Genomic DNA, 22,790 nt, shown 5'->3' with positions numbered 1-22,790 from the left:
GTTAATGAGTTTGTTATGTTCTTCATATGCATACAGTGTTTGTTTTTATGAGGAAAAGTATTAGTAGAACTGATATAGTATCAAGAATAATGAATGGGGTAGCATAGAGAATAGTGAACTGGGAATTACTTAAATTACTCAGATTCTTGTCTCATACTTGTTATTAACTAGTTGTAACACTGGACAAGCCAGTTAATCTCTGTGAGCCTTAGGTTCCTTATAAGCAAAATGGGAAGCTTGGAGCAAATCGGTGTATTTCAGCTGACAGGTAGCAAACCAAGTAGGGTCATGAAATCAGTGTAGAAGGTTGTAGTCAACATTTAAAAAAAGGAAGAAGCAGCAGGGAAGGAAAAGAAACAGGGAAGAATGAAAAAATCCATGCACTGCATGTAGTGAGTATAAATACTGCTCTATGAACCTCTTCACTTATACATAATGTATGTATGTACTGAGTCGTGATACATATCTTTTAGTTGGTTACAGTTAAATGTTTGAAAACATCAGGACTAGATGAATTCTTATCTTTTCTGAATTAAAATGTATCCTCTGAGGCCAGTAGAATTCTAGACTCTTGAGGCATTCCTAATTAGAGTTTTATAAGTCATATATGTTTCTTGAAATCATATTGCATGTGATACCAGAAACCTTTCAATTTTATAAATGTTGCTTCAACCTTTTTTCTAAAGTTACACACTTATTTATTAAAGAAAATATTAATTGACTTGAGAAGTTTTTCTTGGAAGGCCTTAGGGCAATTTATAAAACAAAATTTAGCCAAGGATTTTTCAAAGTTTTGTGGTCATTGACAAGTAGTATTTGTACCATATGCTTGACATTGTGTTAAGTACTATAAGTAGTAATGAAATAGTATAAAGCTTAGAGCTATGGTTAGTGAGAAGACTACAACAATTAGAGAACAAGATAGGAGAATATATAAGTGGGCACTAAATTGTGTGTTAAGTCATTGCTTTCCCTAAGTAAGGCAGTGAAACCCAGAAATGGGTTTCCTGACCCATTTCTGACAGTGAAACCCAGAATAGTATTTAGACCGAAGGGATATTATGCACTCTGGTATTTATTATTCTCAACTTGGCTGGGGTTGTTAAGAGTGGTGGGTGGAAGATAGGGTTCACTTTACAGCTCCCTTGTTTTCCTTCTGTATGTAATCTGGTCTGTTAATCCGCAGAGAATCAGATGTTCTTTTGGCAAAACATCTACTTAGTTATCAGGATCAAGGAAAGGCTGTAAGGTTGTTTACCTGGGGAAGATTTTTATGCCAAAACAAATAGCTTGTAGTAGTTTGTTGATTTTGCTGATCACTTGAGCATAATCTTAGGACTTTAGGGGTTATATACAAGGATAGCAGTTATTGCCTTGAGTTGGTCTTCTGGGATTAGTTTCTATTGAAGGGGTTTGTCGTTGTCTTTAAGGATTTATCAGTGCAAACACAAGTTTAAGATCTTTACAAATCTAATGCTTAGGGAGTTTTAAAGATGGTAAGATAGTGGTGGCCAATGTAGGGAAAGATCAGGTAGAAAAGTATTTTCAAAATTTGTGTTTCCTTTTAGGCTTATAGTTTATTGGGATATAAACATAAAGGAACTGTGTTTTATGTGCTGCAAATGATTAAGAAACAATAAAGTTTTTTGTTTGTTGCCTTGTTTTGACTATCATGCATTTTGTTGAGTGGCAGCACTGTCAGGCAGATGTAGTCTCAAACCCTAGACTCACTACTCCCAAACAGAGTGAACTTACTCAGTTTACTTGAGTTCTGAGCCTTAGGTCTTTTTTTTTTTTTTTTAATCTGGGAAATGGTGGGTGCTAACTATATCGTAGGGTTATTAAATACGAGGATGATCAATATAAAGCCTAAAAAAACCCTACTGGCACGTAACAGTGCCAGATGAATTTGAGCTATGGATTAAATAGCCCATTGTACTTGCTACAGACAGTGTATCCTGTTAAAGAAATTTTTTAAAACCATCTTTATTGTTAAATCATTTTTAATATTGATGTCCTTAAAACTTTTTAAATCATATTTCTACTTTACTGTGGCTTTTAGGTATTCATTCTTTTTTAAGGTGGTTTCTTTGGAAGATAATAATAGTAATTTCATGTTTTCATAACAAATCGTATTTAAAATTAATGTTATTGCTTATTTAATATTAGAGATCAGTAGGTTGAATGGCCTATTTACATAAATGCAAAAGTCAGTTCTTTTATTCCGCCCCCCCCCCCCCCAGGTCAATTGTTGGAATGACTATGTATAATCAAGCCACACAGGAAATTGCAAAACCATCAGAGCTTCTAACAAGTGTAAGAGCATACATGACTGTACTGCAGTCAATAGAAAACTATGTGCAAATTGATATTACAAGAGTATTTAATAATGTTCTTCTTCAACAAACACAACATTTAGACAGTCATGGAGAACCAACCATTACAAGTCTGTACACAAATTGGTAAGCACATTTAGAAATTTGGAGTGATTAAAAGTTTCTTTGTAATGAACTGCTTAAGGAAGTTGTTTTTTTTATCAGGTGCTCGCTTTTGCTGTCAGTCAACTTATGCAGAAATGTATCCCACAATAGATTTTGAATTAATTTGTGCTTTTTATAAATTTACTTTTTCTCCTTAGGTATTTGGAAACTTTGTTAAGACAAGTCAGCAATGGTCATATAGCTTATTTCCCTGCAATGAAAGCATTTGTGAACTTACCTACAGAAAATGAATTAACATTTAATGCAGAGGAATATTCTGACATATCAGGTGAGTAAAACTATGGCATGTTTTATAGAGTGAAGAAACCTTGATTCTTTTGGTTTTTGATTGTGATGACTATTTTCATTCAATTACATTCATTCAATGCATAATCATACACTATATCTTAGACTTACCTTTGCATTTGTGTTACCTTTTTTATTCTGGAGACTTCTCAGGATTTTTGCATTAATAATTTGCTTCTATAACAGAACATTCCAGTATGTTAATATTTATTTTCTTAAAGTGTTTGCTCTGTCAAAGTATAAAATTAATTATATTTCCTTTCAGAAATGAGGTCATTATCAGAACTACTAGGCCCGTATGGTATGAAGTTCCTAAGTGAGAGCCTTATGTGGCATATTTCATCACAAGTTGCTGAACTTAAGGTAATGCAGTCAGTTTTAGCTTTGAAACATTAATTCCTGAAAAACATTTCAAGAATATGAACAGCAAGCCTACAATGTTAATTACTTTAACCCAACATGAAAGTTCTCATATGTAAATGAAATTATGGAACTAGCATGGCCTTTGTTCAGTATCATTTTCATTTAGTACTCTCTCTTTTACAAATGAAAACTGAGAGCCTAGAGAGGTGAAATGACTTGCTAAAGGAGACTAAACCTCAGATTTTTTGACCTTTGGTTGTGTTTTCATTCTGTTGTGCCGTGATGCTTTTCTTTGAATACTGTTCAAAATTCTAGCCAAAGTCATTTATTTAAATTTGTAGTTTAAATGTATTACTTTCCACAGATTATATTACAAACATTACTAGGCATATTGGCATTTTTTTTCCCCCTAAGTATTCTCTGTGCCCAATGTGGGGCTCAAACTCATGACTCCAAGATCAGGAGTCACATGCACTGTCAACTGAGCCAGCCATGTACCCCTAAGCTCATTATTTTTTTATTATTAAATAATCTTTTAAATTATCTTATGCCCTTTAAGCTGGATAAAAAATAGAACATTTTAGAACATTTAGCATTTTATTAAAGATGTAAAAGAGCTGAAGCAACAGCATTTTAAATGACTTTTTTTTAACCTTTTAGAAATAGCCCAGTGTTAAGGTGATTTGTATTGAATGAGTCTGTGTATATAATAGCTATCAAGTTTTTGAAAGAATTTGAATTTGAGCCACTAAAACTTAAAACTTTAGAACAGAATAGAGGAGGCATATTTTAAAATGTGTCCTTTTAGGGACACCTAGCTAAGCTCAGTTGGTGGAGTGTGAAACTCTTGATCTCGGGGATATAAGCTTGAGCCCCACATTGGGTGTAGAGATTATTTAAAAATAAAATCTTTGGGGCACCTGGGTGGCGCAGTTGTTAAGTGTCTGCCTTTGGCTCAGGGCATCACGCCAGCGTTCTGGGATCGAGCCCCACATCAGGCTCCTCTGCTAGGAGCCTGCTTCTTCCTCTCCCACTCCCCCTGCTTGCGTTCCCTCTCTCGCTGGCTGTCTCTGTCAAATTAAATAAAATCTTTAAAAATAAATAAATAAATTAAATAATCTTTAAAAAATTATTTAAAAATGTACCCTTTGTGAATTTTTTTGGTGGTTACTTGTGCCTTGCATTTTTAATTTCTCAAGAATATGGTTATAGCACTGATAAGTAACTTGCATTTTAAATGTAGCATTTAAATGTAGCACTAAACGTGATAATCTGATTTACTGAAAATTGAGCAAATGTATAGGATAAATCGATTGCTGTAAGGTGAGAAATATTTTGCTGAATGAATAAAATAGATGGCAAGAGTCTGTGACTAAAAGGAGAGGTGGTATTACCCAGAGTTTAAAAACTCAAGCTTTTTATAAAAGATTTTATTTATTTTAGAGAGAGAGTGCATGAGTGGGGAGGGGGCAGAGAGAGAGGAAGAGACTCTCAAGTCAGCTTTGCGCTGTGTGGAGCCCAGTGCAGGGCTCAGTCTCATCACCCTGAGATCAAGACCTGAGCTGAAACCAAGAGTCGGATGCTCAGCTGACTGAGCCGAGCCACCGAGGCGCCCCAAGAACTCAAACCTTTAAAGATTGAAATTATCTGGAATTTCAGTCCTCTCATTTAAGAGCTTTGACTTTGGGCAAAGTTTAAACTTACTAACCTTTTACTTTGAGAGAATTATATGAGGTAATACTTGTCAAACACTTAGGTACTGAGCATAGTTCTTTACCCACAATAAGCATTGAGTAAAATATTACTTGGTATTCATCATGTCCATTATCCTCTTATTGTTCTTTTTCAAAAGAGTGTTCTACAATTCTTGTATAAAAGTCAACTTTTAGATACTTTATAATGTGGATTTTAAATATACAAACTGTATGCTTTATATAGTTTTGAATGCATAAACATTGCAATGACAGTTTTGGTTCTTTACAAGCAATATCATTGCTGTTTATTAGACTCATTCACCTGTAAATACATGATCTCTTTTCTGTCCTGTTTTTCTTAGGTGACAAATTTCTTGTTTTCATTATACTTTCTTGTGTTCTTTTCAGGATGAAAGAATTATGACAAGATATTCCTTTTTTGAATTCTAGAAAAGAATTTTACCAGCTATTTTTTATTTCAGACTGAATAATAGGTACTTCTAGAATTGTTAAGTATTTTTAGTGCTTCTTTGCCATTTAATGTGGTAGATTGAATATTGTCAGGTGGTAAAACAGATTAGCCTATTTAGATACCTATATCCATATCTATGGGAGTTTAAAGGCATTTAATGTCTTTAACAGTACTGGAAGGTGGCCCCTATAAGATCTGGCCTTTCACTTTCCTCACCTCCTAACTTCTCCAGCCTGGTTGGCCTGCTTGTTAAAATACTCTTCACTGAGTTATTGTCTTAGCTTTCCTTCTCATAATATTCATGTATTTTTCAAATGTTCTGTTATCAGAATATCCTTTCTTCATCACACTTTCTAAAATAGCAAGCATCACTTTTTTTCCCCTCTTTATTCAGCTTTCTGTGTGTCTTACTTGTGACCTTTCATGTCATGTATTTGTTATGTCATTGTCACTAGAATAAAAACTCAGTTATAAACTCTCTTAAAACTTTGGTACTAAATTAGTGTCCACACGTAGAAGGTATTTGCTAAATATTTGTTGGATACAGAAATAAAAATAGGTAGCTGTTTTGACTCTTTACTTTGTCCTAGGACTTTTCTAAGCTCCTTACATAAAACTGATACTGTTCCTATTTTACAAATTAGGAAAATAAAACCAAGAAATGTTAAGTACCTTGTCTGGGCTCACATGCTTTAAAGTGGTGAAACTAAAATTTGAACTTGTGTAGTCAATCTAGACCTAGAGCTTAAGCTTATACTACTACTGTGCTATGTTGTTTTTAAAAAGGAAAGGGATCTAAGCAGTCATCTAATCCACACATCTGATGCAGGAACAAATACTACATTTTTAGTTACTGCATGTTTCTAGTTATGGTGAGTAAATACCTAAGTAGTGATTTTTGATTGGTTTTCATTCTAACATCAAGAGGTAGAGATTGCCTTTGACAGGATTACCCTTCACATATTTAAAAACTTTTGTAGTGTATTGCCTTTGTCTTCCCCATGTGAAATATATTCATGTTAGTCTCACTCTCTTCTGTGCAAATTCTATTGAAATTGTTTGTGTCACCCTTAGATAATAGTGCCTTGAACCAAGAATAAACTTCAGCTAAAAATCTAATTAGTGAAGGTGCACTTACCTATTCTGGATCCTATACTTACCAGTACAGTTTAAGATTACGTTGAGACTTTTGGTAGCTTATACCATAATATTTTCATGTCATAAATTTTCTTTCTTTTCACATACTGCCCTTGAACCATGGCTCTCCACATCTTAGATTTTGTACATTTTTTTCTCTAGACCTAAGTGTTGCATATTGCTGTTCTTTAAAAAATTTATCTTGTTAGATACAGTCTATTATTTCCAGATCACTTTTTTTTTTTTTAAGATTTTTTAATTTATCTATTGGACAGAGAGAGAGACACAGTGAGAGAGGGAACACCAGCAGGGGGAACAGGAGAGGGAGAAGCAGGCTGCCCGCTGAGCAGGGAGCCCGATGTGGGGCTCGATCCCAGGACCCCCAGGGATCCCGTCCAGAGCCGAAGGCAGACGCTTAATGACTGAGCCAACCAGGCACCCCTCCAGATCACTTTTAAGTTCAGATATTGTCATAATCTTTTAGTAATACTTTATTTATAAACTTAACTCTCTTAGCTCTGTCCTTAAGTATTATTATCAAATACATTCTTATTCTTGAAATGGGAGGAGCTTATGTCTTAACGTTTCTGTCTATATTTTGGAGTGACTTTTTTTTTCTTGAATGTTATTAAAATTTAAAGTTTTGATGAGAGTATAAATAATGTTGACTTCTTTTTTTAATGCTAGTGAATTTTCTGACTTAAGAGTGTTGTTTCTTGGATGGATCCTCTTTTAAATATTTGATAATATTAAACGAGTGAAAAACCTAGACAAAAGAAACTTTTTGTATAAGAATTTAGATTCATAATAATTGAGATGCATGGATGTGAATTAGCTTGGATTTCTCATTAAATATAATATACTCCAAAACCAAGATGGTTTAGGATACTAAACATTTTTTCTAAAACTTTTGATTTTAGCATTTTATTTTTATTTTTTAAAGTTTTTATTTAAATTCCAGTTAGTTAATATATAGTGTAATACTAATTTCAGGTGTACAATTTAGTGATTCAACACTTAATACAATAGGCGATGCTCATCACAACCAATACACTCCTTAATCCCCATCACCTATTTAACTTGTCCTCCCACCCACCTTCCCTCTTGGTCACCATCAGTTTGTTCTCAGTAGTTAAGAGTCTGTTTCTTGGTTTGCCTCTCATTTTCCCCATGCTCATTTCTTTTGTTTTTTAAATTCCACGTATGTGTGAAATCATATGGTATTTGTCTTTCTTTGACTTACTTCGCTTAGCCTCATACTCTCTAGCTCTGTCCACATCATTGCAAATGGCAGGATTTCATTCTTTTTTGTGGCTGAGTAATGTTCCATTTTGTGTGTGTGTGTGTGTGTGTGTGTGTGTGTGTGTGTGTGTGTATACACAGACCATAACTTTTTTTTTTTTTTAAGATTTTATTTATTTATTTGACAGAGAGAGCCAGCAAAAGAGGGAACACAAGCAGGGGGAGTGGGAGAGGAAGAAGCAGGCTTCTAGTGAAGAAGCCTGGTGTGGGGCTCGATCTCAGAACACTGGGATCACGGCCTGAGCTGAAGGCAGATGCTTAACGACTGCGCCACCCAGGTGCCCCCAGACCATAACTTCTTTATCCATTCATCAGTCAGTGGATATTCAGGCTGTTTCCATAATTTGGCTATTGTAGAAAATGGTGCTATAAACATTGTGGTGTATGTATCCCTTTGAATTAGTATTTTTTTATTTTTGGGGTAAATATCTAATAGTGCAATTACTGTATCATGGAGTAGTTCTATTTTTAACTTTTTTAAGGAACATCCATACTGTTTTCCAGAGTGGCCGCCTGCATCAGTTTGCATTCCTACAAACAGTGCAAGAGGGTTTCCCTTTCTGCACGTACTTGCCAACACCTGTTGTTTCTTGTGTTTTTGGTTTTAGCCATTCTGACAGGTGTAAGGTGAGATCTCATTATAGTTTTAATTTGCATTTCCTTGATGATAAGTGATGATGAGCATCTTTTCATGTGTCTTTGGCTGTCTGTATGTATTTGGAGAAATGTCTGCTCTTTTTACCCATTTTTAATTGGGTTGCTTGTTTTTTGGGTGTTGGTTTGTATAAGTTCTTTATATATTTTAGATACTAACCCTTTATTAGATATGTCATTTGCAAATATCTTCTCCCATTCAGTAGGTTGCCTTTTAGTTTTGTTGATTGTTTCCTTCACTGTGCAGAAGTTCTTTTTATTTTGATGTAGTCCCAATAGTTTATGTTTCCTTTTGTTTCCCTTGCCTCAGGAAAGGGAAAGAAGTTGCTATGCCCAGTGTCAAAGAGGTGACTACCTGTGTTTTCTAGGATTTTAATTGTTTCATGTCTCATATTTAGGTCTTTAATCCATTTTGAATTCATTTTTGTGTATGGTGTAAGAAAGTGGTCCAGTTTTATTCTTTCACATGTTGCTATCCAGTTTTCCCGACACCATTTGTTGAAGAGATTGTCTTTTTCCCACTGGATATTCTTTCCTGCTTTGTCAAAGATTAATTGACCATATAGTTGTGGGTTCATTTCTGGGTTTTCCATTCTGTTGCATTGATCTGTGTGTCTGTTTCTTTGCCAGCACCATACTGTTTCTGTCACTACAGCTTTGTAATATAACTTGAAGTCTGAAATTGTGATGCCTCAGTTATGCTTTTCTTTTTCAGAATTGCTTTGGCAATTTGGGGTCTTTTGTGTTTCCATATAAATTCCAGGATTGTTTATTCTAGTTCTGTGAAGAATGCTGTTGGTATTTTGATAGGGATTGCATTAAATACGTAGATTGCTTTGGGTACTATAGACATTTTAACATCATTCTTTCAATCCATGAACATGGCATGTCTTTCCATTTCCTTGAGTTGTCTTCAATTTCTTTTCTTTTTTTTTTTTTTAAAGGATTTTATTTATTTGAGAGAGGGAGAGAGAGAGTGAGCATGAGCTGGTGGAGGGAGAGGGACAAGCAGACTCCCCACTCAGCATGGAGCCCAGTGTGGGGCTTGATCCCAGGACCCTGAGATCATGACCTGAGCAGAAACCAAGAGTTGGATATTTAACTGACTGAGCCACCCAGGCATTGTGTCTTCAGTTTCTTTTATTAGTGTTTTACAATTTTCAGAGTATAGATCTTTCACCTCTTTGGTTAGGCTTATTCCTAGGTATCTTACTATTTTTGGTGCAATTGTAAATGGGATTGTTTTCTTAATTTCTCTTACTGCTGCTTCATAATTCATATATAGAAATGCAGTAAATTTCTCTACATTGATTTTTTTATCCTGTGACCTTATTGAACTCTTTTATCAGTTCTAGTAGTGTTTTAGTGGAGTCTTTAGGGTTTTCTATATATATAGTATCATGTGATCTGTAAATAGTGACTTTTACTTCTTTCTTACCAATTTGGATGCCTTTTATTTCTTTTTGTTGTCTGATTGCTACGGCTAGGACTTACAGTACTGTGTTGAAAAAAAGTGGTGAGAGTGGACATCCTTATCTTGTACCTGACTTTAGCGGGAAGGCTCTCAGTTTTTCCTCATTGAGTATGATGTTCATTGTGGGCTTTTCATATATGGCCTTTATTATGTTGAGGTATGTTCCCTCTAAACCTACTTTGTTGAGGGTTTTTATCATGAATGGATGTTGTACTTTGTCAAATGCTTTTCTTGCATCTATTGAAATGATCATATGATTTTTATCCTTTCTCTTATTGATATGATGTACCACATGGATTGATTTGCAAATATTGAATCACCTTTGCATACTGGGCATAAATCTCACTTGATCATGGTGAATGATTTTTTTTGTAATGTGTTGTTGGAATCTCTTGGCTAGTGTTTTGTTGAGGATTTTTGTATGTGTTCATCAAAGATATTGGTCTGTAGTTCTGTTTTTTTGTGGAGTCTTTATCTGGTTTTGGGATCAAGGTAATGCTGATAGTTTACAACCATTTTCTTAGAGATCCCTTTTAACAACCCCAAGATGTAATCCAGGCGTACTTCCATGTGTATTCTTGTATTTTATTACATAAGCAATCTTTTTTTTTTTTAAGATTATTTATTTATTTATTTGACAGAGAGAGAGAGAGAGAGAGAGGCAGTGAGGGAGGGAACACGAGCAGGGGGAGTGGGAGACGGAGAAGCAGGCTTCCCGCTGAGCAGGGAGCCCGATGCAGGGCTCAATCCCAGAACGCTGGGATCATGACCTGAGCCAAAGGCAGATGCTTAACGACTTAGCCACCCAGGTGCCCCTTACATAAGCAATCTTATGATCGTAACATAATGGTGTTTCATATAGACAAGTTCAATGTGTTATATAGTATTCTATCTCATTGAGATAAATCTCCGAAAGTACTCAGTCTGTCAGTGATGATTCTAATTGTTTTGCATTTTTAAATGTCCTATAAAGTTTCCTTAGAATGACCTAATTTATGAAATTATAGAAACAAAATAACATTTAGATTTTTGCTTCAAGTATTGGTAGGGTAGGTTATTTAGACCATCTTTTCTCTTAAGGACAACTTAAAAAGTTGGCGAGGTAAAGAAAGATTCTGCTTTTAAAGAAGCTAAAAAGGTAGGCCAAAATCAAGAAGAATGTGGGAACTCAGAGATATAAGCCTAGTACTGGAAGCCACTTTTGACCTACGGACATTTGCTGATCCAGAAGCAACATTTGTAAGAGTAATATGTAGGTTTTGTGGCCTTGTGGGTTGGGGGGAGGGTCTGTAGTAAAATCCAAAGCCTGCCTAAAGTGAAGATTGGGAAATCTGCTTAAATTCCTCTCTACCCTCTTTACACAGATACCCCCAAAGGGTTATATCTTCAGGGTAATTATGAACTGGAAGTGATTTGCCCCTCCCCAGGATATCTAGCTCTTTTGGTGTTGCTCTTTTTGTCCAAGGAACCTATAGTCTTAAACGTGGATTAAAGTGGTCCTAGATTAGTAATACCCCAAAGTGCTTGGCAGAAGCTAAGAAATACTCTTTGGAGAAAGGTATCTTCATCATAGGTTTCAAATGATTCCTACAATCATTTTTCAAAAATAGTAACCTCCCCCTAGAGAGTGGAAGTCTGTTGGAGATCATTGGAGTGTGGAAGTAGGAGGTTTAATACATCTGGCTGGCTGCCTTGGGTCATTTTCTGCCCCCTGCCTCCCTCCTGCCAACTTTTGCTCCTGATTTTAGAGTTGTCCTTGTTGGCATCACTTCTTAAGATGGTGAGAGGTGTGTAACAACCCCCCATACAGACATGTAATAACCTTCTTGTTTTCATCTTCAAGTCTTTCTTTGTACGCCACTGCCTACAACTTCTGCGCCCTGCCTGGATCCTAGAGCATGCATCAGCTTGTCTTCTATACTGTAGTTCCCCTGCAGGAATTTGCTCGTCACATTTCTCACCTTTACTTATTCTTTGCTTCAGTTTCCATCTTCTAGAAATTTGTTGACATCTCTCATTTGGTCTTGCCTGTTTCCTATATTGTTTTCTTTTTTATTGTAGGTTTATTCTTTTTTATTCATTTCCTTTCACTTTAGTGGATTTCTGGAAGAAGAATTTTAGACATATGTGTAAAATACTCGACATTTAACCAGCACTTCCACATAGTTTACAAACCTACTTGAGCATAGGAAAAATTTCTGAAAGTAGATCAAAAGATACGGGTATCTAAGTGTTTTCCAATATTGCCAAATATCCCTCTGAAGAGATTGTAACTCACACTCTTCACATTAGAATATGATGATGCCTCTAGTAGCATTTTAGTCTCTCTCTTTTTTTTTTTCACATAGGCTCCATGCCCACCGTGGAGCTTGAACTCAAGACGCTGAGATTAAGAGTCACATGCTCTACCAACTGAGCCAACCAGATGCCCTGCATTTTAGTCTTTGTGCATAAAGGGGCATCTGGTTGGTTCATTTGGAAGAGCGTGCAGCTCTTGATCTCGGGGTTGTGAGTTTGAGCCCCACATTGGGTGTAGAAATTACTAAAAATAAATGAACTTCATGAAATTAGTACATAAAATGTTTTGGGGGAATTAAAATACTTTTAAGATCATTTCTGTAACTTCTTAGCTTTTATTTTTTCTTTTTATTTTTTATATTTAATCTAAATCGACATAAACTAAATATGTGGCTGCATATTTTCGTTGTATCTTAAAGATGACGTTTCAGTTCCTGTTTTAGCTTGGGGACCTTTTTGTTTCAAAGAGTAAGTTTGTGTGTCAGAAAAAAAGGAGAACTTCTTGATATTTAATGATCGTGAATAAATCATGTGTCAGACATAGTCAGCACTGTGCATGCATACTCACGCTAGAACGTGTTCATTGCTCTCTGGAGAAGAAAACAGCCAGTCTTCTTTCCTACTAAAATTCTTGAGGTGTTTCATTTGGTGGTGTGCCCATTGAGTCAATGTCTCCTTCTAATCCTGCCAAAAGAATCGTTTTTGGCATTTTACAGATCAGTTCTTCTAGTTCTTCATAGAAGACTTTTTTTTTTTTTTTCAAACGAAGTAGGAAATTTAAATAATTGTGCCAAGAATTTAACACTTTCTTATTAACTGAAAACCAAGTTTATTTTTAGTACTCTTCATATGTTTTACCTGATTTGTATTCACTAGTATTACTTCCAGCTTATAGTCCGTTTGCCAGTGATATTAATCAATGGCTTTAAATGTTTAGAGAGCTCTGTTTTAGGATGCAATTGAGGGAGAAAAGAAAAAAAATTTAAATATATAAACAATTTTTAAGTGGGGACATTAACTTTTTAAGCAATAATGTGCAAACAAATACTTTAGGGTAATGGTTCTTAAAGTATGGTCCTCAGATCAGCGGCAGCAGCATTACCTCAGAACTTGTTAACAATACACAGTTTTTGCTTCTGCCTCAGATTTGCTGAATCAAAACCTGTGGCCCTGGGACCCAGCAATGTATTTTTTAATTAATAAGTCCTCTAGATTGTTCCAATACTCTAAAAATGGAGAACCATTTATTTAGGGATTAAGAGCATGGATTTTAAAATCAGACATATCTGAATTCAAATTCCAAAATCCACTATTTAATATCTGTATAACTTTGGGCTAGTTACCTAATTTCTCCAAGCCTTAGTTTCGTTTCCTCAGTTATAAAATTGGAATATCACTTCTCTTGTGTAGATCAGGTAAATGGGATTGTTTGTAAATTCCCTGGTACGGGGAGCTAAAAAGTGATTATAGTATCCTTACCATTAAACATATACTATAATTTATTGATTCTAAAACACAGTTATTCTGTATTAATGTTTCTGAAATTGTAGGTGTCTTAAAGTCATATGATTGGAAACATTGTGTCAGCTTACTTGTAAAGTTTTCTTTTTTTTTCGTAATGGCACATGAGGGAATGGTGCATTTAAAACTCAGTGGTGTCTGAGTCAGTGATATATGTGGTAGTATATGTTCAAGGTGCAGGAGCACTGTCGGGGTTGAGCATACATTTGAGCGTGTGTTGATTGAATCAAGTTTTAGCATGGGACAGGTACTGAATTGGCCCCAGGAGAAGCAGGCATTTTAATCAGAGAATGTAGAACTTGAGTTTAGCAAACAGCTACAACTGGAAGTGTGGAAGTGTGTATCTGATTGGGATCGTAAAGAGAAAGAATCTGAAGTATAAGAATACCTCACTTGACTGCACTTTGCGTATACTACAAATTTTACAAGTTGTAGGTTTGTGGCCAACCCTGTGTCGAGCAAGCACATTGGTGCCATTTCTCTTGTAGTATTTGCTCATGGCTGTGGCACATTTTGGTAATTCTCCCAATATTTCATGCTTTTTCATTATGATTATATTTGTTACAGTGATTTGTGATCAGTGATTACGACTCACTGAAAGCCCAGATGATGGTTAGCATTTTTAGCAATAAAGTATTTTTTAATTAAGGTACGTGCATTAGTTTTTAGACATATTGCTGTTGCACATTTATAGACTAGAGCATAGTGTCAACATAACTTTTTGTATGCACTGGGAAACCAAAAAATTCATTTGACTCGCTTTATTGCGGTATTTGCTTTATTACAGTGGTCTGGAACTGAATCTGCAATATCTCTGAGGTATGCCTGTCATATCAAGTAACCTAAACAAAATTCATACTAGTATAGGAAAACTGATTTTTATAAATTTTCTGTATAGGTTTTCATCCTTCTTAAATCAGTTATCATCAGCCTTTGGTTTGTTACAAAACCCTTATGGCACTTTTAACAGTATGCTTGCTGTTAAATCTTTGCAACCAGGCCTGCTAAATGAAATATCTAAGGATGAAGCTTAGATTTGTAGGTATTTTGCAATATACCCAGGCTTTATCCCTGGATATTTAAATGTTACATCCAGGCTCTCCACATACATGTAGACATTATCTTTGCCAGAATCAAATTAATTATATTTGTTTTCATTCTAATTTCAAACTAAATTACTTTTCCAAAGAGCCTTTTAAGAAAAACGTTCTTTAATGAGTTATATTTTCCTTGAATAGCTATTCTTTACTCCCTTCCCTTATTTTTATCTCTTCCTTCTCTTCCTTTTTTTCAGGGGTCTCTGAAAGAGAAGGTAGATAGTTAACACTCCCATTTTATAATTTGTGTGGGAAACCTTGCTCTATTATAATCCCTGTGAAGTAGTACACACATAGGAAGTAGTACAAAAGTTATTCTCCCTCTGATTGTATACATCCAGTGATGAACTGTAGGCTGTCTTTGGCTAGCTTTAACATCAGCAAGTTCCTTTTATTTTGATTGGAATTTATTGCTCTCTATATCCACTTCAGTGTCTGTTTTTTATTATTGATGCTATTCTGTGCCTAAGCATAAGATAATCCTTTATCCTACTGCTTATCTTTATTGCTTTTTCCTGAACCATCCTCCCTTCTTGAATTTGCAAATTGAAGAAAAACATTAATCCTATGTAAATAATTTTAAGATTCTTTTATTAAACCAACAGCAAAAGTATATAGCATAGAACATCTGGATTTCATGAATTGTATTTCCTACTTGCTGGATTATGATTTCCAAGCATGCTCTTATCTCATTAACACAAGGTGGTCTATGCCTAACCTAGGATCTTTATTTTTTTTTCTTTCTTTCTTTCTTTCTTTTTTTTTTTTTAGAAACTTGTGGTGGAGAATGTTGATGTGCTAACACAAATGAGGACCAGCTTTGACAAACCAGACCAGATGGCTGCACTCTTTAAAAGATTATCATGTGGGTAACTCATGAAACTTTCTATAAGCATTAAGAAGACCTTGATACTCAGTATTTAGCTGTTGCTTAAACATAAATATAAGTACTCCTTAGCTTATGAAAAGAGCAGAAAATACTTGCAGTCAAAGGATATTTTAAGTATATGGCTTATCTACTCCCCCCCCCTTTTTTTTTTTACCGTAGTCTTAGTACCATGTATCAAATATTTAATGAATATTTAGTTCATAAACTCATTTAATGCAAGTAAGTCTATATTAATTTACTAAAGGAGAATTAATTTTTGAGTCTGTAACTTTCTAAAAATCAACCTTATTGTGGTATAGTTTGCATATGATGAAATCTACACATGTAAAGTGAACAATTTGGTGGAGTTTGGCAAATGCATATATCCAGGTAACCATTACCACAGTCAAGACATAGAGCACTTCCATCACCTCAGGAAGTTCCCTCACGTCCCTTTGTAGTCGGTTTCTCGACATCCCCCAAACCAGACAAAAAATGATCTGATTTCTGTCATTATAGATTAAATTTGCCTGTTCTAGAACTCCACATAAATGGAATCACACAGTATATACTCTTGTGTCTGCCTTTTTTCACTTAGTATGTTTTTGAGATTCACCCAGCTATGTTATGTGAATCAGTAATCTCTTCCTTTTTATTGCTATCTAGTAGTCATTGTATGAAAACCTGAGCCCTACAACTTAAAATAAATTGTTTTTAATGTCTTCTTGATATTGATTCTTTGTGGGAGGTATACTGTGAAATAACAGTGAATCTTAAAAATTTATGAAAGCATATTTAGCAGGTAACTATTTTAGGTGCACTTGAATTAATTTTATCTTCATTTGCTTTTGTACTTGAAATATAATTACAGATTATTCTGAAGTCATATTTCTTATTGATTTAAAAGCCTTTCTAGCCTTTCCAGCATTAAAAAAATAATGAAATACCAATAAAATATTCTTTGCATTTGAGAAAACCAAAGAGTTTATTCTCCCAAAGAAAAAATAGTACTGAAAAAATTAAAGCAATGTACGTATTTTACATAATATTCCCCTTTGATAATTTTCTTTTAAATGTTATGCAGTTATATCAAATTTTTGAAAGTGTAAAATGACTTAGGGAATCACTTTATAAGGCTGTCTTATCCAGCTTCAAAAATATAAACTTATTTAACAAAAATTACTATAAAATTAAACTACATGATAGGTTGCTTTATAGAACAGATTAGTTGTTGCCAGAACTGGGAAAGCAACAAGGGAGTTTTTGGAGTGATGAAACTGTTCACCACAGTGGCGATGGTGGTTACGCCAATCTACACATACTAAAATTTTTTCCTAGAGCTGTATACCGAAGGAAAGAAGGTCAGGTTTACTGTACGGTACTTTAAAAAATGAAATTAAAATGATAAAAATGAAAATACTGATTTGGTAGTATTCTAGGGAGGTAGAGTATGAATAAATACTTAGTAGGAAATTGTTTTTTAAATTTTTACCTGATCTCTTTTGTTCATTGTTTTATTACATGCTTACATTTATCGGTCTTGTTTTCTTTATTCTTAATTATTTTTTTCATGTTTCTCCTATTTTTTAATACTCAGTTGACCACTCAACCAGCCTAACTACTTAACTTGTTACTAGTAAATAATGTTTTGACTGTATCATCTGGTTAAAGGCATTTAATCCACTGCATTGTTCAGTGCCTGTTTATTGTTACTTAACTCTCCTATTTGTGGAATTGAAACGAAATGGAATTTGTTAAAATTCCAAATAATTTGTAAATTTTCAAAATAAAATCTATAATCCTTAATGGCCCATATATATCAAATTTGCCTTTAAATAGAATTTATTAATTCTTTTTTGTGATTTGGAAAAAGAAAAGATCTGCTTGAGAATGGCTTACTTAGGGGACTGGAGAAAGCAGTTCTTTCCGTTGAAATACTTTTCAGAACACTCTCTTTTGTCTTGGATCCCCATCTTTGTGCCTCCTTCACCCCATATCCAGAGGTTGATACACTTTTGTAGCAGTTTGATTTTCATAGTCAATTACCATATTCTTTTTAATACCCTTAAAAGGCCATATAATTTGTCAAAAGTAGCCCTAATTGAGGCACCTAGATGGTGCAGTCATTTAAGCGTCTGAGTCTTGATTACGGCTCAGATCATGATCTCAAAGTCCTTGGGATGGAGCCCTGCGTCAGGCTTCGTGCTCAGCACCGAGTCTGCTTGAGATTTTCTCTCCCTCTGTCCCTTCTGCTCATGTTCGCTCGCTCTCTCTCAAATAAATAAATCTTTAAAAAAAAAAAAAAGTAGCTCTGAATTGGGAGGTAATCTGGAATTAATTTTCAGTTTTAGGACTTTCTAGCTATGTGACTTGAGCAAATTTAATACTGTTTCTTCCTGTTTTCTCACAGTTTGTCTCTTGGGGCTAGGTTTATTGCTTTATTGACTCCCTTATTATAGACCTTAATTTTCTAGTTTTCCTATAGTAATTCGTCCTTTTAAAATTCAGTCCATTCACTTTTGCCCTGACCTTGCCACGGTCTGCAAATCTACAAGTTGCCTCCAAAGACCTTTACTTTAGCGATACTTTGAATGTTATTATCACCTAAATTTGTTGCACTGGTAAGTTCTTGAATTTGAAGCTCTACTCTCAGATCAGTCATGTTTTCCAGCTTTCCCACTCTTTCACTCCTATTAAATTTTTTGTTCTAGCTCATTGAAACATTGATATCTCTTTAGTTTTCTTATCAGTTTTCTTATCTTTCTTCCTGACTTTACTTCGTCATCCATTCTGGACTTTAAAATTTGGTGATTTCAGTTGCATTCTCCTCTTGCTATCATACTACTTCTGAAACCTTTCTGGAAGAGATCATTAGTGACTACGCACTTTCAAAATCTGGTCCTCTTTCCTTTTAATCTACTTGATTTCTCTGTTAGTGTTTATCTCTTTTATTCTCCTTTTTATTGAAATTTATTCTCTTCATTTGCCAATACTTTTACCTTTTTTAAGCCATTGGGGTTTTTTTTGTTTTTAAAGATTTATTTATTTATTTATTTGAGAGAGAGAGAGAGAGAGAGTCAGTGAGAGAGGGAACACAAGCAGGGGGAGTGGGAGAGGGAGAAGCAGGCTTCCAGCAGAGGAGCCTGATGTGGGGCTGGATCCCAAAACGCTGGGATCACGCCCTGAGCAGAAGGCAGACGCTTAAGGACTGCACCACCCAGGCGCCCCTAAGCCATTGTTTTTATAATCCTTTTGGGAAAATGTATCCAGTCTTACTTATCAGTGTATCTTTAAAATATTCATCCCCTAGCCTTCAGTCTCTGGATGGAGCTCCCGGCGTTTAATACCAAGTGCTAATTTGATCAGGGTGTGGTCTGTGGACCAGAAGCAACAAGCAAAAGCACCACATAGGAGTTTGTTAGAATGTAAATTATTAGGGTTCTGCTCCATTTTTAAATCAGTTTGCTGGGGCCCAGCAGGTGATTCTGATTTGCACTGAAGTTTGAGAAACATGGTTAGGTATCTACAGCTGTATGATCCACAGATACTTTGCAGCATCTCTGGAATAGGATATTCCTCTGATGGGAAGTATAAATGGTGGGGAGAAAAAGTCTGATATTCTTCTGTTATTGACCATTATACCACCTCCCATGCCATTCACCCAGTGATTCTCAAAGGGAAACGGGTATGCTGTCTGACTTTTCCTGTCATCACATTCCATATCTAGTAGCTGTGTCTTCAGATCAGAGTTTGCAAATTGGTGGGTCATGTTTGGCCCAAAGACGTAATTTTTTTGGCTCTATGCTCCATTAAATTAAAAAAAAAATGTTTTTTGATCATTATTTTAAAAATGGAAGATTTTGCATAAATATCCAAACGTTTGGCTCTCCCTCCCCCCAAATCCTGGGTAGTATTTTGCCACATGGCAGTGATTGACTGGAGCTAAGTAGCAGTTGCCTCCTTTAGAAATGTTTTTCTACAGTTTTTCGCCCTCACTCTGCTGTCTTTCACTTAGTCTGCTTCACTATTTTATGTTACCTGCTATAGATATTGAGCTTGTAACTCCTGCTGCAGATCCTACCTCTTAAATGTGATGCCTAAATCTATTCCTTTTATTCCATGGTTCTCATTTAAGACTGTCATTATTTCGTAAACTACAATCTTGGCTTCCTGCTGTGTTCAGTATTCACTTTCTAACCCCTCTCCCACATTTAGAGTTATATTTCTAAAGATTTCTTTTCATATCACTCTTTATATTTAAAAAACCCTGAACTACGCCCTCCTTGATTAGAGGATAGTCTAAAACTCCTTAGCATGTCATTCAAAAGCCATTATTTGGATAACCTCATATCCAGCCATTGTTTTCTCCTCTTTTCCCCCCATAACTTTTTGCTTGCCTGGCCTGAGATCCACATAGTCTCTGCTCTAGTGTTAGTTCCCTGGGATGTGTGTTAGTCTGTTTGGGCTGCTACAACAAGATATCACAGATTGGGTAGTTTATAAACAACAGAAATTTATTTCTCATTGTTCTAGAGGCTGGAAGTTCAAGATCATGGTGCTGGCATGGTTGGGTGAGGGCCCTCTTCAGAGTCGCAGACTTGTCATTACATTTTCACATGACTGAAATGGTTAGGGTTCTCTCTGAAGCCTCTATAAGTCAGTAATCAAATTCATGAGACTTCACCCTCATGGCTTGAGGCCCCATCTCCTAATACCAGCTTTCAGGGCTTAAGTTTTTAATACATGAATTTTGTAGGGACATAAACATTCAGACCATAGCAGGATGTTAATAGAAATTATGGGGGATTAGAGGAGGTGCCAGTGCTTAAAAAGGTATGGCAAATAATCCATTAATGATAAGTTAAACAACATTCTTACCATGAAGTTTCTCAGAACTTTTATTGTGTCATTATTGTTATATATATTTAAGAGGAGGTTGTAGGATATAGTTCTGGCAAAATTATTTGATTAAATTCTGGTTATCATCCCTTGGAAGATATATGATTATACCACACTACATTTTCTGATTATTCACCTTATTTTCTGCCATTCCTTTTTCTAGATTCCCTTTTGTTTTGTTCCCTGGCCTGGAATGCTTTTGTCTTCTCCTTTATGACCAACTTGGATGACATTTTCCCAGAGAAATATTTCCTTTCACCTTTCTTTCTTCTCCTTTTCTGGATGGTAACATAGTCTCATTTCTTGAATAACCATTTCATTGAACATCTTCTAGTCTTCTGGGTCTCAGGCACTCCACCAAGTGTAGAGAAAGATAAAAAGATTGGTTGATTAGACTGGTTCCTGCTCATGTGGAAGGTATAGCATATTTGTGTCTTACCTCATTTTGTTAACACTACTGTTTTAAATCTTATCACATTTTGGCTTATATTATTGCTGTTAGTATGTTTTAATAAAAGATGCTATGGTCAAGGTTTAAGCAAACCACACAGGAGGTAGAAAGTCGAAATAATTCTCTCCATTCCTACCCCTCAAAGGTAACTATGGTTAATGGTTTTTTATACATCTTTCTAGAAATTTGTTATATATATACAAATGTATGTATGTATGTATATACCGTTGACTCTTGAACAATGTGGGGTTTAGGGACGCTGACTTCCTGTGCAGTCAAAAATCTGCATATAATTTTTGACTCCCCAGAAACTTACCTGCTGGTAGCCTGCTGTTTACGGAAGCCTTGCTGAACAATAGTTAACATACTTTTTATGTTATATGTATTATATACTATATTCTTAGAATAAAGCAAGAGAAAAAATGTTATTAAGAATATTACAAGGAAGAAAAAATACATTTACAGTACTGTATTTACCCCCCCCCCCAAAATCCATGTGTAAGTGGACCTGCACAGTTCAAACCCATGTTGTTCATGGGTCAGTTATGTATCTTTTTGTCTCATATAAATAGGGTCATATTTTCTTAGTTTTCTTGACAGTCCATTTAGACTGTTACTTATGGTCTAGATTATTATTCTGTTTATATTTGTGTTCTTATTACATAGTACTATGCCTGTAATCAGGAGTAGTTCAGTAAATGTTTGTTGGCTTTCTAAAATATGAAGGTATTGATCCTTCCAATTCTAATCTCCCTTGATTTTGTTAACTAAATTTTAATATTGAATATATAGTAATAATTTTCTGAATATGCTTCCTAACCAAAATGTAAATTATCAAATCCATTTATAGTCTTCAGCAACCTGGTCTTGCCAAAACTGTTTGTGATCTCAATAGTCATGTTTTTTTGTTTCTTGACTCTCCAGACCTCAACAGCTAAAGAGTTTAGCATCCCCAGGTTCTGGGACCATTTGAGGATTTAACTCCTGTCTGCTTTGACAACTCTTCTTTCTCCTCTAGTCTCTCTCTCCTTCCTCCTACTTCTGCCATTTCTGAGAGGATTATACAGGTGGCTACTTATGTGATTATTTCAAGATTTTAGTGAACCATCTAAACTGTTCTAAGAGTAGTGTGTACTCCATATAAAGTAAAGTGTAATTTCCTTACTTTGAATGTCAGCTTTCAGTACCTTTGCCTCTTTAATCATTTGTTGTAATCAAATTGCTGTTATATTTTTGATCGTGGGAATTTTATGACTAAGAGTTTTCTTCAAAGTTAAGAAAGAATTGAATTCATACTCTTCTCCTCTCTTGTCTTCCAATTTAGCTGTTGACAGTGTCTTGAAGAGGATGACAATAATTGGTGTAATTTTATCCTTCCGATCGTTGGCACAAGAAGCACTTAGAGATGTAAGAAACCATTATAAGTACATATGCTATAGTTAAATAATCCCGTTTAACTTCCCAGAAATTAAAAGTTCTTAAAACTCCAGTTTTCATAGTTATATAAAATCAAGTATATAGAAATTAGAGTTATTTAAACTTATTTTTTATTTTGGCATTGAAATTGGGGTGGGGTGTAGCTCGCCTGGATATTGTACTACTTTTTCAACTTTACTCTTCACTGCAGCATTTTCTATTTTGGCTATATTCAGTTTGGCCTTCTAAGTACTAGTCTTAGTACTTTAGAAAATTGTGAAAATAGAAAAGGTAAAATAATTTTTATGAAAACTAGAAGTAATTGAATGGTAATGTTTAAACTTAGGGTTCAGTATTT

The 22,790-nt window shown here is 35.0% G+C and overlaps 1 protein-coding gene across 1 annotated transcript in view; it reads left to right on the top strand.

Moving 5' to 3' along the window:
• The window catches only part of NCKAP1 (NCK associated protein 1), a 100,023-nt gene that overhangs the window by 67,835 nt on the left and 9,398 nt on the right, over positions 1–22,790 (top strand). The window contains exons 21-25 of the mRNA XM_026492384.4: positions 2,244–2,462; positions 2,639–2,769; positions 3,052–3,149; positions 15,570–15,663; positions 22,341–22,423. Of these exons, the coding sequence (XP_026348169.1) occupies positions 2,244–2,462; positions 2,639–2,769; positions 3,052–3,149; positions 15,570–15,663; positions 22,341–22,423 (625 nt within the window). The remainder of the gene's footprint in view (positions 1–2,243; positions 2,463–2,638; positions 2,770–3,051; positions 3,150–15,569; positions 15,664–22,340; positions 22,424–22,790) is intronic.

This window comes from Ursus arctos, unplaced genomic scaffold (assembly GCF_023065955.2).
Source record: "Ursus arctos isolate Adak ecotype North America unplaced genomic scaffold, UrsArc2.0 scaffold_1, whole genome shotgun sequence".
NCBI classification, from domain to species: Eukaryota; Metazoa; Chordata; class Mammalia; order Carnivora; family Ursidae; genus Ursus; species Ursus arctos.
This window is presented reverse-complemented; position numbering and strand designations above follow the sequence as displayed.